Here is a 23192-nt window from a genome sequence, read left to right as displayed (position 1 = left end):
CCTGGGGAATCATCTTCCTGTGTGCTGTTCAAGTTACCCTGGAGTCAAGGCATTACTACCATTAAGCCGTTGTGACCTATTAGGTATACACCTATTTAGGTCCACAACATCTGGTAAGCCTCTGAATCTTCCTGGTGGTGGACTCTCTATCAAAATGTCACCTCACTTTCTTCCCAGTATCAAGTCACTTTCATGTTGGAGCAATGATTATCATTAAACTTTATTATTGAACGTTTTTTTACCGATCACATTTTGTTTACTCTGTGGCAGTCCACAATGTAACCATATTGAAATTGCATGTTCTAGATTCAAGTCAGACACACTGAACACCAATATGTCCTTCCAGTAGGGGTGCAACGGATCAAAAAACTCACGGTTCGGATCATTTTTCGGATCAGCAAAAAAAAAAGACAAGACAAATGCCCATCAATGCAGCGTGACCTGTGCCCATCATTGCAACGTGACCTGTGCCCATCATTGCAACGTGACCTGTGCCCTCCATTGCAGTCTCACTGTGCCCCAAATTGCAGCCTCACCAACTGATCATCCCTAAACTCAGACATGACACCTCTGATCATCCCTACACTACTGACAATCAACTGGAAATACATATTTTCCAGTTGATCCTGGTTCTATCTGCACCATAACAGTTAACTACAGTGTGTGACATAATGGTTTGGAGTACATGCAGCCTTCATCAATCGTAAATACTTGAGAAAAGACACCCACCTGGTCAGCTTAAAGCTTAACTTCAGCAAAAAATGTTCTTTTATAGCTTTGGACAGCATGATAAAAGGTAGGGACCAAGTGTTGTTGTGGTTTAGGGCAACATTAGTGAAATTTCCCCTCACTCTCTTATCTTCAGTCACAGGATAGAAATTGAGAAAACAAACTTCACAAATAGTGATAAAAAGGATGACAGAGATTCTAGCTTTCCCCTCCTCTACTAATGCTAGCCATACACGCATAAATTTCTCTTGTTTAGCCCGTTGAGTAAATGAGAGAAAACCAGCTGAGTCCTCCAATCCACACTAAACAACTGCCGGCTATTTTATTTAGGGTGAATTCACAAATAGCGCTGTGACAGATCTACATGCCAGGGACACCCGCCTCTCACCCACTTCTCCGGTTAGCGGTGATTCTCCGCTACATTTCCTGGATGGACACAGACAGATAACATGGGGACACGGCATGTGACATCACTTCCACACAACTTTATTGGTTAGTTGTGAGAAGTCACAATGTTCCATGCTGTGTGTAGAAGGGGCGGGATGACGTATGAAGAGCAATAGAAGAGATTGTGATGTGGTTGGAGGGAGGAGGGGATCGGTCCTGTCTCCGCTCTGCTCGCTCGCACTCACACAGCCCCGCCTCCTCCTAACCCCGCGCTGTGATAGACAGAACACATCCCAGCATTGGACCCGCATTCTGTCTATCAGAAGTGTGGGGTTAGGAGGAGGCGGGGCTGTGTGAGTGCAGCAGAGCGGAGACCATTCTAATGTCAGCTGTTACAGCGTATCCCGCTGATCACGTGTGTGCCGATCCGAAGCTGTTGATCCGTGCAGATCATGGATCAATGACGATCCATTGCTCCACTACCTTCCAGTACATCTCTTCATACTTCAAGTTCTCTTATTTTGAAATAATATGGCTGTTGTATAGATTATTAAATAATTGTTTTTCTTCTTCATGTAAAGTTTATCTTTTTAACTGCTGTTAAATTCTGTATTTTCTTTAAATACTGATAGGTCCAAGGCAAATGCTCTCAATTCTTCACAGAAGATGATTGAGATGTTTGTTCGAACAAAGCACAAAATCGATAAGAGACATGAATTTGCACTGGTAGTTGCAAACAATGAGGCTATGTGGGTGAGTGATTTAAATATATACATGGCTTGTCCCTTGCTCGCGCTTCATTTCTTAAGTTGGGCCTACATTGCTTGAATTTCAGCATTTCATAAATCTGAGTATTGTTTGGCCCTGCTAGCACTGTTCCCAACTGTAAGTCGACTTTTGCCAAAAGACTCTGTTGTATTATTGTCGAATAAACAGTGCCTGCATACAGTCTGATGCATGGAATTCTGACAGCGGCGGATATTATGTTATCATTACTGATGAGTCACATTCTCTTTGCTCATCACTAGTGACCATCCAATTTTGTTCTTGTTTTACAATGACTTGAGTGGCTGTATGTATGTGCTTTTTTTATAAATACATAAGAAAGCGCAAAAGTTTCTGGCAGAGTCTTTTACAAGGCCCAGAGAAGAGGTCTCCTTTAAGTAGGAACCCAAATCCCTGAAGGTTGGCACAACATACCCACCGTGATGGGGGAAAATTTGGTACGGTCTGGTCTTCAGCAGTCCTGCGGCGGGGAAAAAGGTAAGCCAGAAAGATCCTAAATTGGAAAAAGACTTTAAGGACTTTCTTATTTGAGTCGTGCATGTCTCACCTGTATCCGCCACTAGAGGGAGTAACGAGCTGATGTTTTTTACCAGGAATGAAAAGCTCCGTGTCAGCAGCTTCTTGGAGAGCATGCTTCCTCTGCTGCAGAGCTCTGCTATGACCAGGGGAAACGCTCTCACATTCAGGGGTCCCAAAAAGCGCTCCTTTCGTCTCTCCCTTTCCTGACCAGCGTGCCGGCATCCCCCCTACACGTGCGCATGCTTTTGAAGGTTGCATTATATCACAGGGCTGGGAGGGTAGAGGGGGAGGTGGTCATGCGATCGTGCACGCCGTTCTACTGCGCATGCGTGGAGCGCGAGGAAACCTGCAAACGGAGACACAGCAGCCTCAGGGTCACGTAAGCTTCTCTATGTGTGTTGGATACAGGCACCCTGGACGCCTATTTAGCATCAGGCTGTGCGATTAGTTGCTTGTTGTTTATGCTAAACTAGCACAGTACTGTATGCAAGTTGTTTTGTACCTCTGCTTTGGCACAGGACTATGTCTTCCCATAGAAAGAATTCGGGGACATCTAGGAAATGCACTAAAGCATAGCTAACCGGAATCAGGGGGCTAAAGCCATTTCTGCTTAGTCCCATCCTCAACTGTAAGACCTGCGCACGATGAGCCATTGCCGTTATCTGGCATAGCAGCCTCTCCTGTTGTACCAGTTCTTGCATATGTCACTGAAGACACTTTGGTAGCAGCTTTGAACATCTAAAAGATCTAATGAGAAGGATGAGGATGCATCTCTAGCAGGGGATCACCGCTGACTGTCACTGTATCCTCCTCCCAGTCCCCCTCCATTCTGGTGCTGTCCCCCTCCATGCTGCTGTCACCCCTTGTTCTCCTGTGTCCTTCATACTGCTGTCCCCCTCCATGCATCTGTCCCCCTCTCTTATCCCCCTCTGTGCTGCTGTCCCCCTCGTTCTGTCAGGATGGAAAGCGAAGGTGGGAACTGGTAAATCTGGCTCCTTCGTTTTCTGAATAGACCGAAACATTGTAACCTGTGATTATGATGTCTCAGTTAATGAATGGAGAGGAGCTGTTGTCTTATCTCCATTAATTTACAGTGCAGCCGAGGCTGCTGAGAAAAGGAACGGGGAATATGTGTCCCTAGTTACTTTCCCTGTCTCAAAGGGGAGATGTCAGAGGTCTGTTAAGACGCCTGATATCTCACCATAGCCCCCCAACAGGGCCGATAAAAAAAATAATAAAAAAAAATTGTAAAAAAAATAATTGTAAAAAATAAAAAACACACTGACACTGTCCACCCCCCCCCCCCCAAAAAAAGGGAAAAAAAAGCATTGTAAAAAAAAAAAAACAACTACTGACACATGTGCCACTGTCACATAAGATTAAATACAAGTATCGGCGAGTACTTGAAAATAAGGATCGGTACTTGTAGTCGGTCTTAAAGTGCTATCGGGACAAACCTAGCTCTCGGGTCCAGTTCTGTCCACTCTCTCATTAATGCTAGAAAGCCGGCCTCCGGGCTTATCTATTATAGAATCTGGAAGGCATATGTTTCCTGGTGTGAATCCAGAGGGTAGAACCCGCAAAAATATGTCATTCGTAGGATTTTGGCCTTTTGTCAATTAGGGGTAGACATGAAACTAGCCCTGAATACCAGGGTCAAATCTCGGCTCCGTCATTTTTTTTTCAGATACTGTTGGCATCTCATTCCCTAGTCCGGGCATTCATTCAGGGGGTACTGCAGGTAAACCCGCCAGTCAAGCCTCCCTTGTGCCCATGGGATTTGAATCTAGTGTTGTCTGTTTTACAGAAGCAGCCCTTTAAACCTATTCGTCATATTCCGTTAATTCTTTTGTGTAGTTTTTTTGTAATGATTAAAGGCTCTGTGTCCCGTGGTGTACCATAAAGAAAATATGATTTTTAATAACAGCTTACCTGTAAAATCCTTTTCTTGTAGTACACCACGGGACACAAAGGTCCCCCCCCCCTTCTATGGGATCCTTACTGCTTTGCTACAAAACTGAGGTACTTCCCTTATGGGAGGGGTTAGATAGAGGGGAACTCGTCTTCATTGGGTGTGCCAGTGTCTAATCACCTCTGGTGAACTATATAACCCACTATGTAATGACTAAAGGCACTGTGTCCCGTGGTGTATTTCAAGAAAAGGATTTTACAGCTAAGCTGTTAATAAAAATCCTACCTTGGTTTCATCAGACCATAACAAATTTTCCCACATGCTTTTGGGAGACTTCAGATGTGTTTTTGCAAAATGTAGCTGGGCTTGGATGGCTTTCTTGGTAAGAAAGGCTTTTGTCTTTTGCCACTCTACCCCATAGCCCAGACATATGAAGAATATGGGAGATTGTTGTCACATGTACCACACAGCCAGTACTTGGAAGATATTCCTGCAACTCCTTTAACCTCCCTGGCTGTATTCCTGAGTGTGGCTTAGGGTTAAAGTTCAGTACCATTAGCGGTAACCCCGACCCACACTCGGGCTTGCATCTCAGGATCCTGTTGCAGGTTACTTACCTTGTCCCCAGGATGCTGCAATGTCCCCCCTCTGTGGGCTGTTTTTATAATTATTATTTTTTTATTTATTTATTTATTTATTTAGTATTGTTTTTATTATTTATAGTTTATAACATTATAACTTATGATTTTGTGTTTCAAACTTTATCATACCCAGGATGTCTAGTGGACTCTCTTGTTTGGACAGCATTAAGTGAGTTATTCCTAAGAATTACAGGCCTACAGTATAAAATGCCAAATTTCTATGCAAAACAATGTACCGCTTTGAGACGCTAAAATCTGACATCATACCGCCAGGGTGGCTAATGTTGCTGTAGGCCTCTTGGCAGCTTCCCTGACTAGTTTTCTTCTTGTCTTTTCATAAATTTTGGAGGGACGTCATATTGTGCCATATTTTCTGCACTTGATGATGACTGTTTTTACTGTGTTCCATGGTATATCTAATGCCTTGGAAATTCTTTTGTACCCTTCTCCTGACTGATGCCTTTTAACCTCCCTCACACAGTGCCCGAGTGTCGCCGAGCTCCGTTCCCTGCGACGTTGCAACACACGGGGGTGGAGATCGCCCCCCCCCCCCCCCCTGCTACATACTGATTGGTAGAGACAACTGAGACTGTACACCAGACTGAGCATGTGTAGAGTTCCCCCAGGGCTCTTTACTATCAGGAGATGCACTGGGGACTGAGCCTGATCTCGATCCAGACAGGGCCATTCACAGAGTGTGTTTCAGCCGCTTCATGAACTGCCTGAAATTCACAGCATGGCCATACTTCCCCTATGCACCACAGGAGTGCAGTTCGTTCTGCATTCCTGTGACCCGTTTTCAGTGGGTCAAACCCATCTGTTGGCTGATGTTACTCAGCCGCCAGTTTAAGCTTAGGAAAGATCCCGACCATATAATGGGGATCCACCCAGATGCTTGGACCAGCACCTCTTTCAGCGATCTGCTGAGAGCCTGAGCCAGCCCCTCCCACCCCTCCAAAGCCCAGCACTTCAGTGAGAGCTCAGTTTGGATGGGGAGAACTGAGCGATGAGCGGTGTTGAATCGCTCAGTTCTCACTGCAGAGCTGGCAGAGGACAGATGCAGCATCAGACCGATGCTGCATCCACCTAGGTGAGTATAATTGTTAAATACCGTACTTCTAAGAGGAGGGTCTTGCTTAATGTGCAAGTGCTTCAGTGCACCCCACCCTCTAACCACACAGTTACCACTTTTTTAAACCACCCTTCAACTCCAGTTTAAGGGTGTTTAACCCAAATCTTAATGGAGTGCTGACATAAACAAGCTGTTAACAGTGTGAATGTAGGGCAACGTCTGCACTACTTGAAGCTTATTGAAAGCCTGTCAAAGTCTACTAGCACTTTGTTTAACATGACAGCCCACACTCCTGAAGTTTATTTTAAAAATACAAAGCGGTACAAAGCAGTTGAAAGCTTGCTAAAAGCTTTACAAATGGTTTGTGAAGGCTTGCTGTACACATTGCTCTTATACAAGCTGAGGGTCTTGAGCATATGACGTTTCTGTAAGGTGCAATGGTTCATGTGGAGCTAGCTGCTGAGCTACAAGCACATATAAAGAACCCATGTACACTAGTAGCTAGGGTAGAGACACATGAGCACTTTACATGCTGCCATAATGCATTGTGGTTTGCTGCTGTTCTAAGTAAGGAAAGGGAGAATACTACTGCTTGTAATGTGTGATTGGCAAACAAAATTAATTAAATATAATAAGTAATGGGTGGAACTCCCTCTATTTTGAAAGAGTACTGGGAGATTAATAAGGAGTCTTCCCCTCTTGAATCAGTATGGATTGCCTTTCTAGGTCTTCACCAGGGGCCACTATATTTACGCCATAAAAGCAGTAAAAGAAAATCTAGAAACCACTATGGCAACCTTACAATCTTAGGTTCAGTTTCAATCTGATTGCTATTGACTTGACCCCTTGAGTTCTAATTTTGACCTTTTGTAGGCCTCCAAGAGGGCACTGCATCTTCACCCAGAGGAGGTCACTAGGCTAACAATTTACAATTCTAAGCAACTTTTTTTTGAGCAGGAGGTTAAAAAGCACAGACTGCCGGTGATGATGTTGCAACATGATACTCGACTCACTTTGGTCTCTGAAATCACCTTTCTCACAGGCGAGGCTGTCTCCACCGCTACAGGTATTTTACAAGAATTTCAAAGATATTACCAATGTCTGTACACCTCTACCTTACCGCCTGATCTACATACAGACTCTTTAAATTCTCTATTGGATCCCATGGCTCTAGGCTGGCTATCCGATGAGGGGAGATCTCACTTGGTGCACCCGATCACCCCTGAGGAGATCATAAGTGTCGTCAAGTCTCTATCGGGCCCCGATGGCCTCCCCACGGAATTTTACAAGAATGGCCTTCCTGTATAAGCATTGTTTATCTAAAGGTGCCCACCCTCCCTCCCTCCATGACTGAAGCACATGTCATTCTCATTTACAAATCTCCCCCAAAAAAATTGATGCGCCTATTGCACTTCTCAACAATGATCTTACAATCCTAACCAAACTTCATACCTACAGGCTTCATTTTTTGTTGCCCTTCATCATTGAATCAGACCAGACCGGATTTATGGCCCACAAATCTACAGACATGAACTTGCGCAGACTATTCATGCATATCTATGCCAAGCACGATAATCGGGGCTCCAGAGTGTTTGTCTCTCTAGACATCGAGAAAGCATTTGATACGGTGGAGTGGCCTTTCCTGTGGGAGACACTGTGGAGAATGGGGTTTCCTTTAATCTATCTTAAATGGGTTCAAAGGATATATCGCTCTCCATAGGCTACCATTTGATTGGGCGGTTTATTGTCCCCCTCACTTGGGCTATCCAGGAGTACCCGGCAGGGCTGCAGTCTTTCCCCGGCCCTTTTCGCCATAGCCATGGACTCTGTGGCTGAAGCTCTTTGGGTTTTACCCCTCATTAAATGCCTGAGATTGGCGTGGCTGGAGGAGAAGGTAGCCCCGTACACGGATGACCGCCTACTAATTCTAAATGATGTTGGTCCCTCTTTGCAAGGCACGTTACAGGTTTTGAATGCCTTCTCGGATATAACTGGTCCATGTTCGCCATTAATCTTGCTGCTAAAGACAATGCGTTACCAGATAACCAACTGCCATGGGTGGAGGAATTTACCTACCTTTTTTGAGTGAAAATCTCGAATGGTGCCACTAGTTATATCCTACTTAATCTGAATCCTGTTTTCACGGAGGCAAGAACTAAACCGAAAGCATGGGAGGACCTTCCTCTGTCCCTTTTTGGAACATATTAATTTAATTAAGATGAAGATTCTCCCAAACGATCTGTTCCTCAACTCCCCACAATAGATCCCCAAATCCTTTTTTACAGAACCACATGGCATATTTTCCTCCCTTTTTTTTTTTTTCTTTTTTTTTTTTTTATATGGGACTCGCATCCTCCGCGTTTTACGCTCTACATTAATGTGGCCCACGTCACAGCGTGGCCTAGCATTACCAGACTGTCACAAATATTTTATACCCACACAGCTGGTTTACCGCCGCCTGGTGGCTGAACCCAGTCCTGTCCAACTCATTCACAGTTTTAGAAGCTGTGGTGCTTCGTTCAATGGAGGCCCTAAAATGCTTACCTTTTCGAGGCCCTAGAGCTCCTTTATGACCTAACCCCTTCCATGCTTATGACTCTTCGGACCTGAAAGGTATGCCTCGTTTGAGAAAAAACTAAAGTTCTGCAGTTTCTCCAAATTGTCCACTATGGTAAAATTCTACATTACTCCATCTTTTTAAGCTTCCTGAACCCATAGCCTGGACCAAATTCAATATTCAAATGGTGAAAGATGTCGCACCAGACCTTTCACTACATTCATTTGACCACTTTACTACTCACTACAATGTACCTTCCTCATACCTCTTTAGAAATATGCAGTTGTCCTATGCTTTCAAAAGTCAGTTTCCCCCTGGTACAGCCCAGTTGGTGGCCTCAGACCTCAAAAGATTCCTATGCTACGTACAGTATGCTCAGAAAAACACACCTTGTTCATCTCCTGCGGGTATCCTCTCCCAAGCAATTGGTGCTTTGTCAGCACTGGTTCCTGGATGCTCCGAGTTGAATTCCGAGGACTGGAAGGATATCTGGGATATTTAATTTAAGATTTTAATGTCCCTAGGAGATCGCCTCATCCAGTTTATGGTTGTACACAGGGCCTATCTCACTCCCTATTGGTTGCGTAAAAGAGGGGACCCTCTCATTCTTTGTCATGTTGGCGCTGTGATCACTCCCCAGGTGATTTTATCCACATATTCTGGTCTTGTCCTGTAATTAATGTATTTTGGGGGGGAAAGTGCTCTCTGTAATCAATATGGCACTGCCATTACACTATCCCCTAGAACAGGGGTGCCCAACCGCTGGCCCGGCCCACGGCGCCCACTGATGTGGCCCGCCATGTCTTGCTCTGAGATGGTGGATCGGCAAGCCCAGATCGCGGGTTAGACCTGCCATCTCCGAACATCGGTGCAAAGAATGGAGCCGCCGCTAGGGGAAGCTGCGCTGATGCTTCCTGTAGAGCGCTGGCTCCTTCACAGGTGGAGTGATACCAAATGTACACCTCCTGACACGGGAAGCATCAGCTCTGCTCTCTACTACAGCTGCATGCTTCTGTCACACTAATTGGGTTTGTCTGTTTTTCAGGGGGACCCAATCGGACCCTCCATTCACCTCTATAGAGTGGCAGATGTAAAAAATCTGCAATCCGATCTGCTTAAAAAACAGAAGGGGATCTGTCCCCTTCTGTCTGGGTGGATCAGAGGGCTCTTAGGGTAGAGTGGGCTGCGTCTGCATATGTAGAGTAGACAGAGTGGACACAGACCTGCCATCCACCCGCTACACTCATTGTGGCCCGCGACCGCTTACCAAGTCACTAAAGTGGCCCTCGCTCCTCAAAAGGTTGGCCACCCCTGCCCTAGAATGTGCCTGCTGGGCTTAGTAGGGGATCTATCTCCTAGAGTGGTAGATCGAACTATGATTGGCCTCCTGCTATTTTATGCTAGGAAAGTTCTTACATTGTGCTGGAAGTAATGCCCCCCTCACTATGGATACAAGTTAATAATGTTCTGCCTTATTATAAAGACATGTAATACATAGGAGTTGCCCAAGGGAAATACAATAACGTTTGGGCTAAATGGCTAGTGAAACCTTCAACGGCAGAGGATGCTTGGTGTCCCTACAGTGTTGTCCTGATGCCACTCTCTCCTGGACCTTTCAGGTTACGCCAGGGTCCCTTAGGGCTTGATGTGGTATGGCAGTTCGGTTATTCACGAGTCTTATTAATTGTTGGTTATGTACCGTATATACTCGAGTATAAGCCGACCCGAATATAAGCCGAGGCACCTAATTTTACCACAAAAAACTGGGAAAACTTATTGACTCGAGTATAAGCCTAGGGTGAGAATGCAGCAGCTACTGTAAGTGGAAAAGAGGGTCAACAATGCCCATTTTCAGCCTCACTGTGCCCATTGCAAGCCTCGCTGTGCCCATGTACCTTATCCGCTGTGTCAGTATTGATGCGGAGGAAAGGAAAGCCGTACATTGTCCCCTCCGATTCACAGCAGGGGAGGGTAGTGGCAGCCCACAAGTATTTTTTGTCAATATCAGTTGCATTTATTGCATGCAGTAGCAGGAGCTTAACATAACTATCCGGGTCCTCTCACCAATGTGAAAATGAAGTCCAACAATAAAAAGCACCATGAGATCAACTGATTTCCAGAATTATCCCATTAATTCATATTATAGCATCAAAACAGCTTCAAGGTATGAGAGTTCACAATGCTAATGTGCAGCTCTAAACATACTTCTGTAACTGGTTCTACATTGTAGCATCAGAGGTATGCATACACTTTTAACAACAGAACTTAATCAAAGAATATCTAAACTCTAAAATGTGGGGGGCATGGCCAAGCTGCAGATGTGAGTGGGTGTTAACCTCTGACCTGCCGCCGAACATCTGCTATCAGCTTTGGAGATATCTTCTGTGTAATCGGTGCACCTCCCAGTTCACGCTGCCCTGCCGCCTAGTCACCAGAACCGCGCCGTCCACTGTAACAAAGCTTTGCCGCCTCCTCGTCACGGAAGGACAAGAAGGCAGAATGGCATGGACAGCGCAGACTTCCTATACACACAGCCCTGCTGTGAATCATAGGGGACAATGTACGGCGTAATAAGGCTTTCCTTCCCTCCGCATAATCCACAATACTAACATTGCCAGATAACCTGACTCGAATATAAGCCGAGGGGGGCATTTTTAGCACAAAAAAGTGTGCTGAAAAACTCGGCTTATACTCGAGTATATATGGTAAGTTGTTTTTATCCGTAAGGCTAATATCTACTACCATTTGTTTTTCATATATTGTGTACGTCCCTGTGTGGGCTAAATGCCTGAGATGTGACCTGTAATGGTGTGACTGTATTTCTATGTTTTTGTACCTGTTCAAAATAATAAAGATATTTAAAAAAATAATAATAATAATATATAATAATAAAGTAACTTTACTTCTGGTGATCGAAGGAGACTATCTCACTCTGACAACGCCCACAGTCTCTGCGCCTCTGTAGTGACATCAATGCACCAGCACTTCCTCAACATTGTTGGTTTTACCAAGCTTCTAGAGACCCAATGCTATGTGAGCATTTGACTGCTAGAAAAACTATATAAAAAATGATATATACACTCACTGCAATTGCAAGTGGTTCTTTTAACTTTACTATAGGCAGTGGGCAGGCACATTTAACATTTACTTAGTAGCTTGTTCACACATGCAGCTGCATTGAATGCAGCATGGTGGTGTGCATGGACATTATAGGGAACAAGGCTTTTTGCCTTGTTTTGTGTTGGAACAGTGCTGAGCTAGACTGCCCAGTGCAGTCCTGATGCACCTGGTGTGAACTGACTCAAAATTGGTGATGACTTGAAGCTCTTTTACTGTTTGTTAGGAATAGGTAAAGGGTTTGGTGTTGGGGCATAAGTGCACTTTAAGTCCCTTTTTTGCTTCTACTACCAAATCCTTTGCAAAGTAGAATCAACAGTGTGAGGAACATTCTGCTCAAATCTTTGAAAATAGCATGCAACTGCATCACAGACTTTCTAAGCTGTCCTTTAACAGAACACTGCGTTTTTTTTTTTTTTACTCGGACTTTTACAGTTTTATTTTTAATAATCCACTTTATCTAATTAGTGGCATGTACATGGGGTCTCTGTATAAAAACATTGCTTTATGAATGTGGAAAGCATATACAAATTTTGCCATATTATATATTTTGTGTAATATGATCATCTCCTATAATTTTCAATGCCATTTAGTAACCAGAATACGTTTTTTGTTTTTTTTCTTTTTTTTTGATTGAATTATTTAAAAAAAATACTGTACTGTGACCACTAGATGGAGATACTTGTATACCAAATATGGCAGGTTTCATAGGGTCTGTGCGAATGGTTATTGCTTTCGTACAGTAAAGTTTTTATACATGGACCCACAGGTGTTTTGTCTGGTGGAATTTGCCATTATCACAAATTTATTCTGTTCAAATGTGGTGGGGAAAAGACTTTCACTTACCGTATTTATCGGCGTATAACACGCACCCTAACTTTAAGAGGGAAGTTTCAGGAAAAAAACTTCCCACAGCCCCCTGCGTATAACACACAGGGACAAGTTTACCCTCTATTTTCAGGGTAAAAAAGTGAGTGTTATACGCCAATAAATATAGTACTTCCCTTGCAGGGCTAAGACTGTGGAGGGTATTTAAAAAGTGTCAGTTTGCAATGTCCTGGGTGCCACCATCCTATATAACAAATTTCTGTTTATTTAGTTGTCTGGATTTACATCTGACCCACGGGAGGTTTGCAGCTGTCTATATGATCTGGAAACTAACATATGCGAGTCCTTCAGTATCCTTTTGTAGAATCATCTGGGAGCTTTGGATCACAGGTTAGGGTTTGTAGCAAAATGGCATTCTTAGAGTTTCAATACAGCATTAGGTAAACCTTTACTGAGAGGTATTTGTAGGCTGCCATTGCTAACCTGCTTGTAAAAATACTGGTTGCCTGGCTGTAATGCAAAGTCAGCCGCTTCTGTACTTTGCGTTATTGACTAGTGACAATTATGCAGATTTCAGAACTGCTTTTACTTGCATTTTGGATCTGAATCACTGAATGGGAACATAATGAACATAGAAAGACACAGGTAGTTAGCATTTTTACAAGTAAAGGTCAGCAATAGCCACTCAGTTTTTTCACTCTGGGCTGGGTTCCTTTGAAAATGTGTGTCAAATTTGTAACACCATCACGTTATCATACTTATTAAAAGGAGCGAGACTTTTGATACGTTTGATACTACACCAAGTCTGTAGGGTTTTAAATGGGTTTTTATAGGATCATTATTACCCATGTATGCTGGTGGTCAGTCGTGTATAGACATTTCTTTATCGTACATCACGGGACACAGAGCGGCATTCATTACTATATGGGTTATATGGAGTACCTTCAGGTGTAGACACTGGCAATCTCAAACAGGAAATGCCCCTCCCTATATAACCCCCTCCCATAGGAGGAGTACCTCAGTTTTTCCGCCAGTGTCTTAGGTGTTAGTCATGGTTTAGCTTGCCTCCACATCCTTGGGATTAGGTGAGCTAACCGGTTCTGTCCAAAAAAGCCTCAGCGCTAAAGTGGTCAGTAACCGGACCCCAAACCCTTGGGGTATAGCCCATAATGCTTTTCTTTTTAGAGAGCTGGACCCTGGGCCCAGAACTTAGAAACCTTTGGGTGCCTAATGTTTCTGTTGCCAGAGTGCTATATGGGCCCAGGACAGTGGATCCTTCATAGGAACCCAGGGCCTGAAGGTCTAGACATCCCCACCGAGATGGGGGAAGATTGGGCCTCTTGCTTGGCAAAGTCCTGCGGCATGGAGCAGGTAAGTGAGGGGAAAACTTGCGGAACTTGGTTCTTAGCAGGTTTTTTCTGGGGGGTCACAGGGGACATGCCTAAAGTTATGCACTGCATCTGGCAAACTAGTCACATATCATAAAGATAGGATGGCTCTATATGTATTATTCCCCATAAGATGTGACCTCCCTTGTAGTGTTGGAAAAGCATTGAGTGGGGCCTGTGTTATATAAAAATATATGTGTGTGTCAGAGAGCTGTGCTTACCTGCAAGCCTCCAGGCGATGCTCCATTCAGTCTTCCTCCTCACGGCCTGCAAAGCAGGCAAAACGCTGACCTCCTCATGGCTGCAGTTTGCTGGAGCAGAGAGGTCCCTTCCTCCCAACCCCACCCCCCCCCTGTCGGGAGGGGCATTTCCTGTTTGAGATTGCTGGGGGGGAAGGGCGGGTCAGTGGCTTAAGGAAGGGGCGGCCCTTCCTTGTTTGTTCCATATAGCTCATTCAATACTTTGGAACTGAGGAGGAAAGACCAGAACGGCAAGCACGGGGCGCCGAGGACACACAGTGGCCAGAAAGAATATTGCAGTCTTCAGAAAGACTGTTTTCAAGCCTAGGAATAGGCTGTTTCTTTTCCATCTCATAGTTTTTCTTGCAATACTACTCAGGGGGACAGAATGTTTTTTCTTTCCTAGATTTGAAAAAAAAAAAAAAAAAAAAAGATTTTTTTTTAAAAAAAAAAAAAAAAAAAGAGAAGTGTCATCTAGGGGAGAGGAAGCATTTTTTATCCCCCAAACAGGTGTTTGGGCATTTAACTATTTATAAGTCCCAGGTACCAATAAGTAGCAGGTGTACCTCGGTATTGTACCATGGCATCAAAAAACAAGGGTACAAGAGGTGGGGATTCCCCCAGAGAGTCTGAGGTCTCGGACAATGCTATGCCGCTGCTTTCCCCACAGGGAGCCTTGGGGCCATCGGGATCTGGGGCTGGAGCTGACGCGGGTCAGTCCAACCCTAAGATGGTCACGGAGGAGGTATTACTCACCTCTTTAAAAGAGATGCAGAAAAGCATGGGTAAAATGATAGCCGCAGCTATGCGGGGCAGTAAGCGGAATAGATCTCCGTCGCCCGAGCGCGGACCCTCAGAAGAGGAGGTCCTTTCCTCAGGGGAATTGGACGACCTCTTGGACAAGGACCAAGTAGGTTCAGGGATCGAAGATCCGGATACAGAGGAGTCTGGGGCAGTCTCCCTGAGGGAGAGCTGGTGGATTCAAGGATTGTCGGACTTGGTCCATAGGGCATTCAACTTGCCAGTACCAGATCTCCAGGTATCGACGGTTTCAGCTTTGGGTTCACTGAGGGCGCCTCAAAGCAATGCTGTGTTTCCGATCCATCCTCTATTAGAGGGAGTTTTGTTCCAAGATTGGAACAAGCCAGATAAGATCTTCTTACCACCTAAGAAGTTCTCTGTCCTATATCCTATGGAAGAAAAATTTTCCAAAAGATGGGCTACTCCTGCAGTGGACGCAGCCATCTCATGTGTTAACAAATCGTTAACATGCCCTGTAGAAAACATACAGGTGTTCAAGGATCCAGTTGATAAGCGCTTGGAAGCACTACTTAAGAACTCCTTCACTACTGCAGGGGCAGTAGTACAGCCAGCTGTGGCTGCGATTGGGGTCGCTCAAGCATTATCGGATCAATTTAAGCAGATGCTTAAACTTATTCCTGCCCAGCAGGCAGAAGAATTTTCGGATGTCCCTAAGGCCATATGTTTTACGGTAGACGCAATCAAGGATTCTATCCAGCAAGCGTCACGTTTATCGTTATCCCTTATCCATATGAGAAGACTCTTATGGTTAAAAAGCTGGGAGGCTGAGCCCCCATGCAAGAAGCTCCTGGTAGGGTTCCCCTTCCATGGAGGACGACTCTTCGGAGAAGACCTAGATAAATACATTCAGACCATTTCAAACGGCAAGAGTACTCTCTTGCCAACTAAGAAGAAGGTTCAGGGGCCTGCGTTTAAACGACAGTATTCCCCTGGGCAGGGGCCCTCTAATGCCAAGCAGTATCGACGGCCTCCTGCAAAAGCAAACTTCGGCTTCAACAGCAAATCACAAGGACAGGCTGTTAGAGGCAAAAGGCAGTGGTTTCGCAAACCAGCAAAACCAGCCCCCAAGCCAACCTTATGAAGGGGCGCCCCCACCCACGAAGGTGGGGGGAAGGCTGCGACTCTTTTCAGAGATTTGGGAAGCCAGCATTCCCGACGAGTGGGTACGGTCTTCCGTGGCCACAGGCTACAAATTAGATTCCCTAAGGTTTCCTCCTCCTCATTTCCAGGAGTCGAGGATTCCAATCGATCCGCCTCGGATTCCGGCCAGCCTGGAACAGGGGCTGGGTTTCTACTCCAACCTATTCATCATCCCCAATGGAGATGTCAGGCCAATTTTGGACCTAAAGATGGTAAATGCATATCTAAAGATCCGCTCATTTCGGATGGAATCCGTGCGGTCAGCAGCTGCCACACTCCAGAAGGACGACTTCATGGCGTCCATAGACATAAAGGATGCCTACCTTCATGTTCCAATTTATCAGCCACATCAAAGATATCTACGCTTCATGGTGGCTTCGCGTCACTTCCAATTCGTGGCGCTTCCCTTCGGGTTGGCTACGGCCCCCCGGGTGTTCACGAAGGTCCTAGCTCCGATCCTAGCCAAGCTAAGGATCCAAGGGGTCACGATCCTAGCATACCTGGACGACCTCCTAGTCATAGACCACTCGTCTCCCGGCTTGGAGCGAGCAGTGGCCCTCACGGTCCAATACCTCGAGAGGTTCGGCTGGGTCCTAAATCGAGAAAAGTCAGCTTTCCAGCCCACAAGGCAGTTGGAATATCTCGGCATGAGATTAGACACAGAACAACAAGGAGTGTTCCTACCTCTGAGGAAGGTAAAAGCCATCAAGGAATTAATCCTACTGGTTCTAAGCAAGAAAGAACCGACTATTCACCTATGTATGAGGTTACTAGGCAAGATGGTGGCCACATTCGAGGCGGTACCATACGCCCAGAGCCACACTCGCATCCTACAGGCAGCCATCCTGTCAGCATGGAGCAGAAGGCCACAGGCCTTGGATATCCCGTTGCCGCTCTCATCAAGAGTCCGACAAAGTCTGTGTTGGTGGTTAGACCCTCAGAATCTACTGAAAGGGAAGTCTTTCAGCCCAGTGGCTTGGAAGATAGTGACCACAGACGCCAGCCTGACGGGCTGGGGAGCAATTTTGGATGGTTGCACTCGCCAAGGTACTTGGGCAAAGCCAGAGAAGCAGTTGCCCATCAACATCTTGGAGCTCAGAGCTGCTCGACTAGCCCTCAGGGCTTGGACGTCAAAATTGCAGGGGTTCCCGGTGAGAATTCAATCAGACAATGCCACGGCCGTGGCATACATAAATCACCAAGGGGGAACCAGGAGTCAAGCCGCTCAGAGAGAGGTGAGCTTGATTCTCCTATGGGCAGAGGCTCATGTGCCCTGCATATCGGCAATATTCATTCCAGGAGTGGACAACTTTCAGGCGGACTTCTTAAGCCGCCAGACTCTATGGCCGGGGGAATGGTCTCTGCATCCACAAGTCTTTCAAGCACTCTGCCAAAGATGGGGAGTGCCGGACGTGGATATCATGGCATCGAGACTCAACAAGAAACTAGACAGGTTCATATCCCGCTCAAGGGATCCGATGGCCTGCGGAACCGATGCGTTGGTTTGCCCTTGGCATCAGTTCAAACTTCTTTATGCGTTTCCCCCGCTCCAGTTACTACCCCGCCTGCTGCGCAGGATCCGGGTGGAGCACATACCAGTCATCCTGGTAGCTCCAGCATGGCCCAGAAGGGCATGGTACTCACTAATCTTAAGGATGGTAGTGGGAGACCCTTGGACTCTTCCTCTACGGCCAGACCTGCTATCGCAAGGTCCGATCCTCCACCCTGCCTTACGGCATCTAAATTTGACGGCCTGGAAGCTGAATCCCTGATTCTCAGGGGTAGAGGTCTGTCTCAGAAAGTAATCTCTACCCTAATCAGAGCCAGGAAACCGGTCTCTAGGGTGATTTATTACAGGGTCTGGAAGGCCTATGTAGGCTGGTGTGAGTCCAAGCGATGGCTTTCTCGCAAATTTACCATCGATGGAGTATTAAGTTTTCTCCAGCTAGGAGTGGATAAAGGATTGGCATTAAGCACAATCAAAGGACAGATTTCTGCTCTGTCAGTGTGGTTTCAGCGGCCGCTGGCCACCCACTCGCTGGTTAAGACCTTCCTTCAAGGGGTCTTACGTATTAGACCTCCAGTTAAATCCCCGCTTTGTCCGTGGGATTTAAATCTTGTTCTGTCAAGTTTACAGAAACAACCGTTTGAGCCGTTGGCTGATATTCCTTTGGTTCTACTGACAAGGAAGTTAGTATTTTTGGTTGCCATAGTTTCCGCAAGAAGAGTTTCGGAGCTGGCGGCCTTATCCTGTAAGGAACCATATCTTGTTTTTCATAAGGACAGGGTCGTTCTACGCCCTCATCCTTCCTTCCTACCGAAGGTCATATCCAGTTTTCATTTGAACCAGGATTTGGTATTACCATCCTTCTTCCCTAAACCTACTTCCAGAAAGGAAGGGTTGCTGCATACCTTGGATATTGTCAGGGCCATGAAGGCCTATCTTAAAGCTACAAAGAAGATCCGGAAAACAGATGTGCTGTTCATTCTACCGGATGGGCCCAAGAAGGGGCAGGCAGCTGCAAAGTCCACCATTTCTAGGTGGATTAAGCAATTAATCACTCAGGCCTACGGCTTGAAAGGGTTGCCTCCTCCAGTATCATTAAAGGCTCATTCTACTAGAGCCATGGGCGCCTCCTGGGCAGCACACCACCAGATCTCTATGGCTCAAGTTTGCAAGGCGGCAACCTGGTCTTCTGTCCACACGTTTACAAAATTCTACAAGTTGGACGTAAGAAGGAATACTGATACTGCCTTCGGGCAGGCAGTGCTGCAGGCTGCAGTTTGAGACCCTCGGATTCCGGGGGCTCCTCTTTTTTGAGTTAAATTTAAAATTTAAAATTATTTTTCTCAACTAAGTTGGATTTATTATGATTTGAGTATATCTCTAAATTAAATCCTTTTGTCTTGGAGATGTTCTCCCTCCCCTCATTGTAAGCATTGCTTTGGGACATCCCATATAGTAATGAATGCCGCTCTGTGTCCCGTGATGTACGATAAAGAAAAAGAGATTTTTAATACAGCTTACCTGTAAAATCTTTTTCTTGGAGTACATCACGGGACACAGAGCTCCCACCCCTCTTTTTTGAGGACCATTTTGGGAGGCATACTGCTTGCTACAAAACTGAGGTACTCCTCCTATGGGAGGGGGTTATATAGGGAGGGGCATTTCCTGTTTGAGATTGCCAGTGTCTACACCTGAAGGTACTCCATATAACCCATATAGTAATGAATGCCGCTCTGTGTCCCGTGATGTACTCCAAGAAAAAGATTTTACAGGTAAGCTGTATTAAAAATCTCTTTTTTTTGTAAATGTTGCTGAGTTGTCTGAGGCTGTATTTACACTTGCCAATTTTGGTATTTTATACATACCCCTATCCATTAATACATGTCTTTGCACACATAAGGTTATGTCGGGTTAAGGTAGTCCAACGCACCAAAAAAAAAAAAAAAAAAAAAGAACATGGACCATTCATAGCAACACTCTGTACAACACTCTGTAGTGCATTACCATGGGTCGTGGTGTGTGTTGGGGTGCCATACAAATTAAATAGCGTGCATAGTGTATGTTACTGCCAAACATGTGTGAACCCAGCCTAATACTAAACATGGACACAGTTGTAAATGCAGCTCATTTTTAGGTGGTTTGAAAAATGACATGGGTAATGGATTAGATAACGTTGTTTGCAATAACCTTAATCTTTTTACTGTAAAATTGTTTCCTTAATCCAGTACTCCAGATCTTGAAGGCCTTTTTAACCTAATGTAAGTTATTAAAACAACAACAATGTGGCCACTTCTGTCAAAGAAAAACCAGCGACAGAAACAGTTGAAACATATGAAAACGATTTTTCCTTGCAGATTTGTAATAATGTTTAGGCAATTCCAAAACCTCTGGTCCGTAACCTCCTGACCTATGTGAAAAGAGTAACTCCACTTTTTGTTGAGAAAAAAAGCATTCCCCTCTGGGTGATCTATGCACAGTGCAAGGATTTTAACAAACGTTGTTAGAGTCCTACCTGTATCTGAACTAAAGTCCTATCTGATAGATCGACGTCTGTTCAACCGGTGAACACAGATCAAAATTCTCCTGGATCCAGCTAAATTTCCATCCATGTATGGTCAACTTTGCTATTACCTCCTGTCCTTCTGACAATGGTTTCACTAGACAGTAAATTTAGGGGGAAAAATAGGGACACAAACATAAAAATCTGGCGGGGGGTTCTATCCTTTCACATGCTACTAAGAGAAATACATTTGGTTTGTGTTGCTGTTCCCCTTCCTGTTTGGTAAAATGTCGGAGAGAGGGGAGATCTCTCCAACAGGGCCCCAGATAGCAGAAAACACCTGGCAGGAGTCACCACCCACCTCCCTATCCAAAATGGAAAAAAATACTTTTTTTGTCTGGCCATACATTGAGTAAAATCACAAATGTGTCAGTTTCTTGGATGTACCTGCCTTTTTCAGAGAATCATGGGAGGCTTCATTATGTAGTGCCAAACCTTCAGTCAGGGGGGCAGGCACATGTTGCTGGGGTCTGTGAGCACCACAACAAGTATCAGTCGGTACCAAATTGGGATTGGTCTGTAATGGATTGTAATCTGTTCTCAATCACACCTGTAGTATTTCCACAGATTCTGACCTTCTGTAGAAGGACTACAGTCTGTAGTAGTATGTTTGCATTCTCTGACATCCTCATGTAGTATGTCTGCAGTCTCTGACAGTCTTCTGTGACGTATTTATTGAATTATATGTGTGACTTCCTCTTTGACGGCAGGGGCTGCAATTAGGACTGCCTATACTGTGTAAGTGGACCACAGATGCAGATAATGAACAAATGTGGAAAATGAATGTTCTTGTTTTAACTTTACATCTGTATTGTAATAGACCATATTACCTTCCTTCTTGTACATGTCTGGTGCAGACAGCAGAGGACAGAATTTCCAGTCACTGAGAATGTGCAGACTGTTCCTCCTCCGTATGTAGTGAGAATCATTCTGATATACAGTCGCCCAGCCTCTCAGCCCCAGCTCACCCTCACGGAAAACATGAAGGTAAATTTATATATTTGTGTTTGTTTTTAACAGTTTGCTCACAGGTCAGTGAAAGCTTCCATGAACTTAATATGTAGGCTGCAATTGCTTTGCTTCTTCTGAAAATACTAGCTATCAGGCTGTCTGGCTAAGTCACTAACCTAGAACAGATATGTAGAAAGAGAGTTCAGAGTGAAATCACCCCTGATCTACATTGTTTTTGGGTCAGCTTGAAGTCCAGGCATCTATATCATTTTTTAAGATGGTTTACCAATGGCAGCCTAATGATTAAGGGGGGGGGTGTCTTGGTGGTCTTAACTATACGATTTGTTCATGGTATATGTAGAAGAAACAAGGCTCGATGATGAGCCACAAACTCCAGTGATAAGATTACACTCCAGATTGTCTTAGTGTGACAGAACCAGTGCAGTATTTGGCCCAGCAGTGTCCACCCAGTAGCTGAAATAATGCTTTTCAAGCGTGTGTGTGTGTGTGTGTGTGGGCACCATTTACTCCTTCCAGCTTACTTTACTATTTAACATTTCCTTTCTGGTAGTAAACATCAAGTCATTCTAACCCATGTTCTGTTCTCACAGTTAGAAACTTGGCATGTAAACCAGTGGTAAACACTAATTCTTTCCTTTTACAGAAAATGCTACAGTGTCCTTATTTCTTCTTAGACGTTGTCTACATTCACAATGGGTCTGAGGAGGAAGATGTGAGCTGGAAGGTAGATATGTAATAGGTTTCACCTGTAGTCTGTACTGCTGCTGTTCTTGTGGACAAATCATGTAAAATTAGGACCATTATCCCAACTTCATACTTGTGTGCCTTTTTTAGCCATGCAGACTAAGGTGCAATTTTTCTTTTAGTGAAACCACCATGTGTTATGCAGGACACTGTTGTCCTGCACAACTCATGGTGGTTTGCCTAATGGCCATTGCACTGCAGTTACCCACACCAGCCTGCCACAATGGAACATGGGCACACGTAAGTCAACATGTTTGGAATGCTGTATATGGTTCAAAAATGTAACCACTGACTGCTATGTATACAGGTGAAACTCAAAGAACTTGAATATCGTGCAAAAGTTCATTTATTTCACTAATGCAATTTAAAAAAAAAACTAATATATGAGAGAGACTCATTACATGCAAAGCAATATAGTTCACGCCGTGATTTGTCATAATTGTGGTGATTATGGCTTAAAGCTCATGAGAACCCCAAATCCACAATCTCAGAAAACCTAGAATATTGTGAAAAGGTGCAATATTCTAGGCTCAAAATGTCCCAGTCTAATCACCTAATTAAGCCATAACACCTAAAAAGGGTTCCTGAACCTTTAAATGGTCTCTCAGTCTGGTTCAGTAGGAATCACAATCACGGATAGACTGCTGACCTGACCGTTGTGCAGAAAACCATCATTTACACCCTCCATAAGGAGGGAAAGCCTCAAGGGAAATTGCAAATGAAGTTGGATGTTCCCAAAGTGCTGTATCAAAGCACATTAATGCAAAGTTATGTGGAAGGGAAAAGTGTGGAAGAAAAAGGGGCACAAGCAGCAGGGATGACCGCAGCCTGGAGAGGATGGTCAGGAAAAGTCCATTCAAAGTGTTGGGGACTTTCACAAGGAATGGACTGAGGCTGGAGTCAGTGCATCAAAAGCCACCACACACAGACGGATCCTGGACATGGGTTTCAAATGTCGTATTCCTCTTGTCAAGCCACTCCTGAACAACAAACGTCAGAAGTGTCTTACCTGGGCTAAAGAAAAACAGACCTGGTCTGTTTCTCAGTGGTCCAAAGTCCTCTTTTCTGATGAGAGCAAATATTGCATCTCATTTGGAAACCAAGGACCCAGAGTATGGAGGAAGAATGGAGAGGCACACACTGCAATATGCTTGAAGTCCAGTGTGAAGTTTCCACAGTCTGTGTTGATTTGGGGAGCCATGTCATCTGCTGGTGTTGGTCCACTGGGATTCATTAAATCCAGGGTTAACACAAATCCGTCTACCAGGGTAT

The 23192-nt window shown here is 44.8% G+C and overlaps 1 protein-coding gene across 2 annotated transcripts in view; it reads left to right on the top strand.

Moving 5' to 3' along the window:
• The window catches only part of BABAM1 (BRISC and BRCA1 A complex member 1), a 98937-nt gene that overhangs the window by 34529 nt on the left and 41216 nt on the right, over nt 1-23192 (top strand). For both annotated transcript variants that reach the window (XM_040321270.1, XM_040321278.1), the window contains exons 4-8: nt 1749-1869; nt 12820-12898; nt 19878-19902; nt 21062-21191; nt 21820-21900. In XM_040321270.1, coding sequence (XP_040177204.1) covers nt 1749-1869; nt 12820-12898; nt 19878-19902; nt 21062-21191; nt 21820-21900 — 436 coding nt within the window. The remainder of the gene's footprint in view (nt 1-1748; nt 1870-12819; nt 12899-19877; nt 19903-21061; nt 21192-21819; nt 21901-23192) is intronic.

Source organism: Rana temporaria, chromosome 1 (assembly GCF_905171775.1).
Source record: "Rana temporaria chromosome 1, aRanTem1.1, whole genome shotgun sequence".
Taxonomy (NCBI): domain Eukaryota; kingdom Metazoa; phylum Chordata; class Amphibia; order Anura; family Ranidae; genus Rana; species Rana temporaria.
The sequence above is the reverse complement of the archived record's forward strand: the minus strand, read 5'-3'. Positions and strand labels throughout refer to the sequence as shown.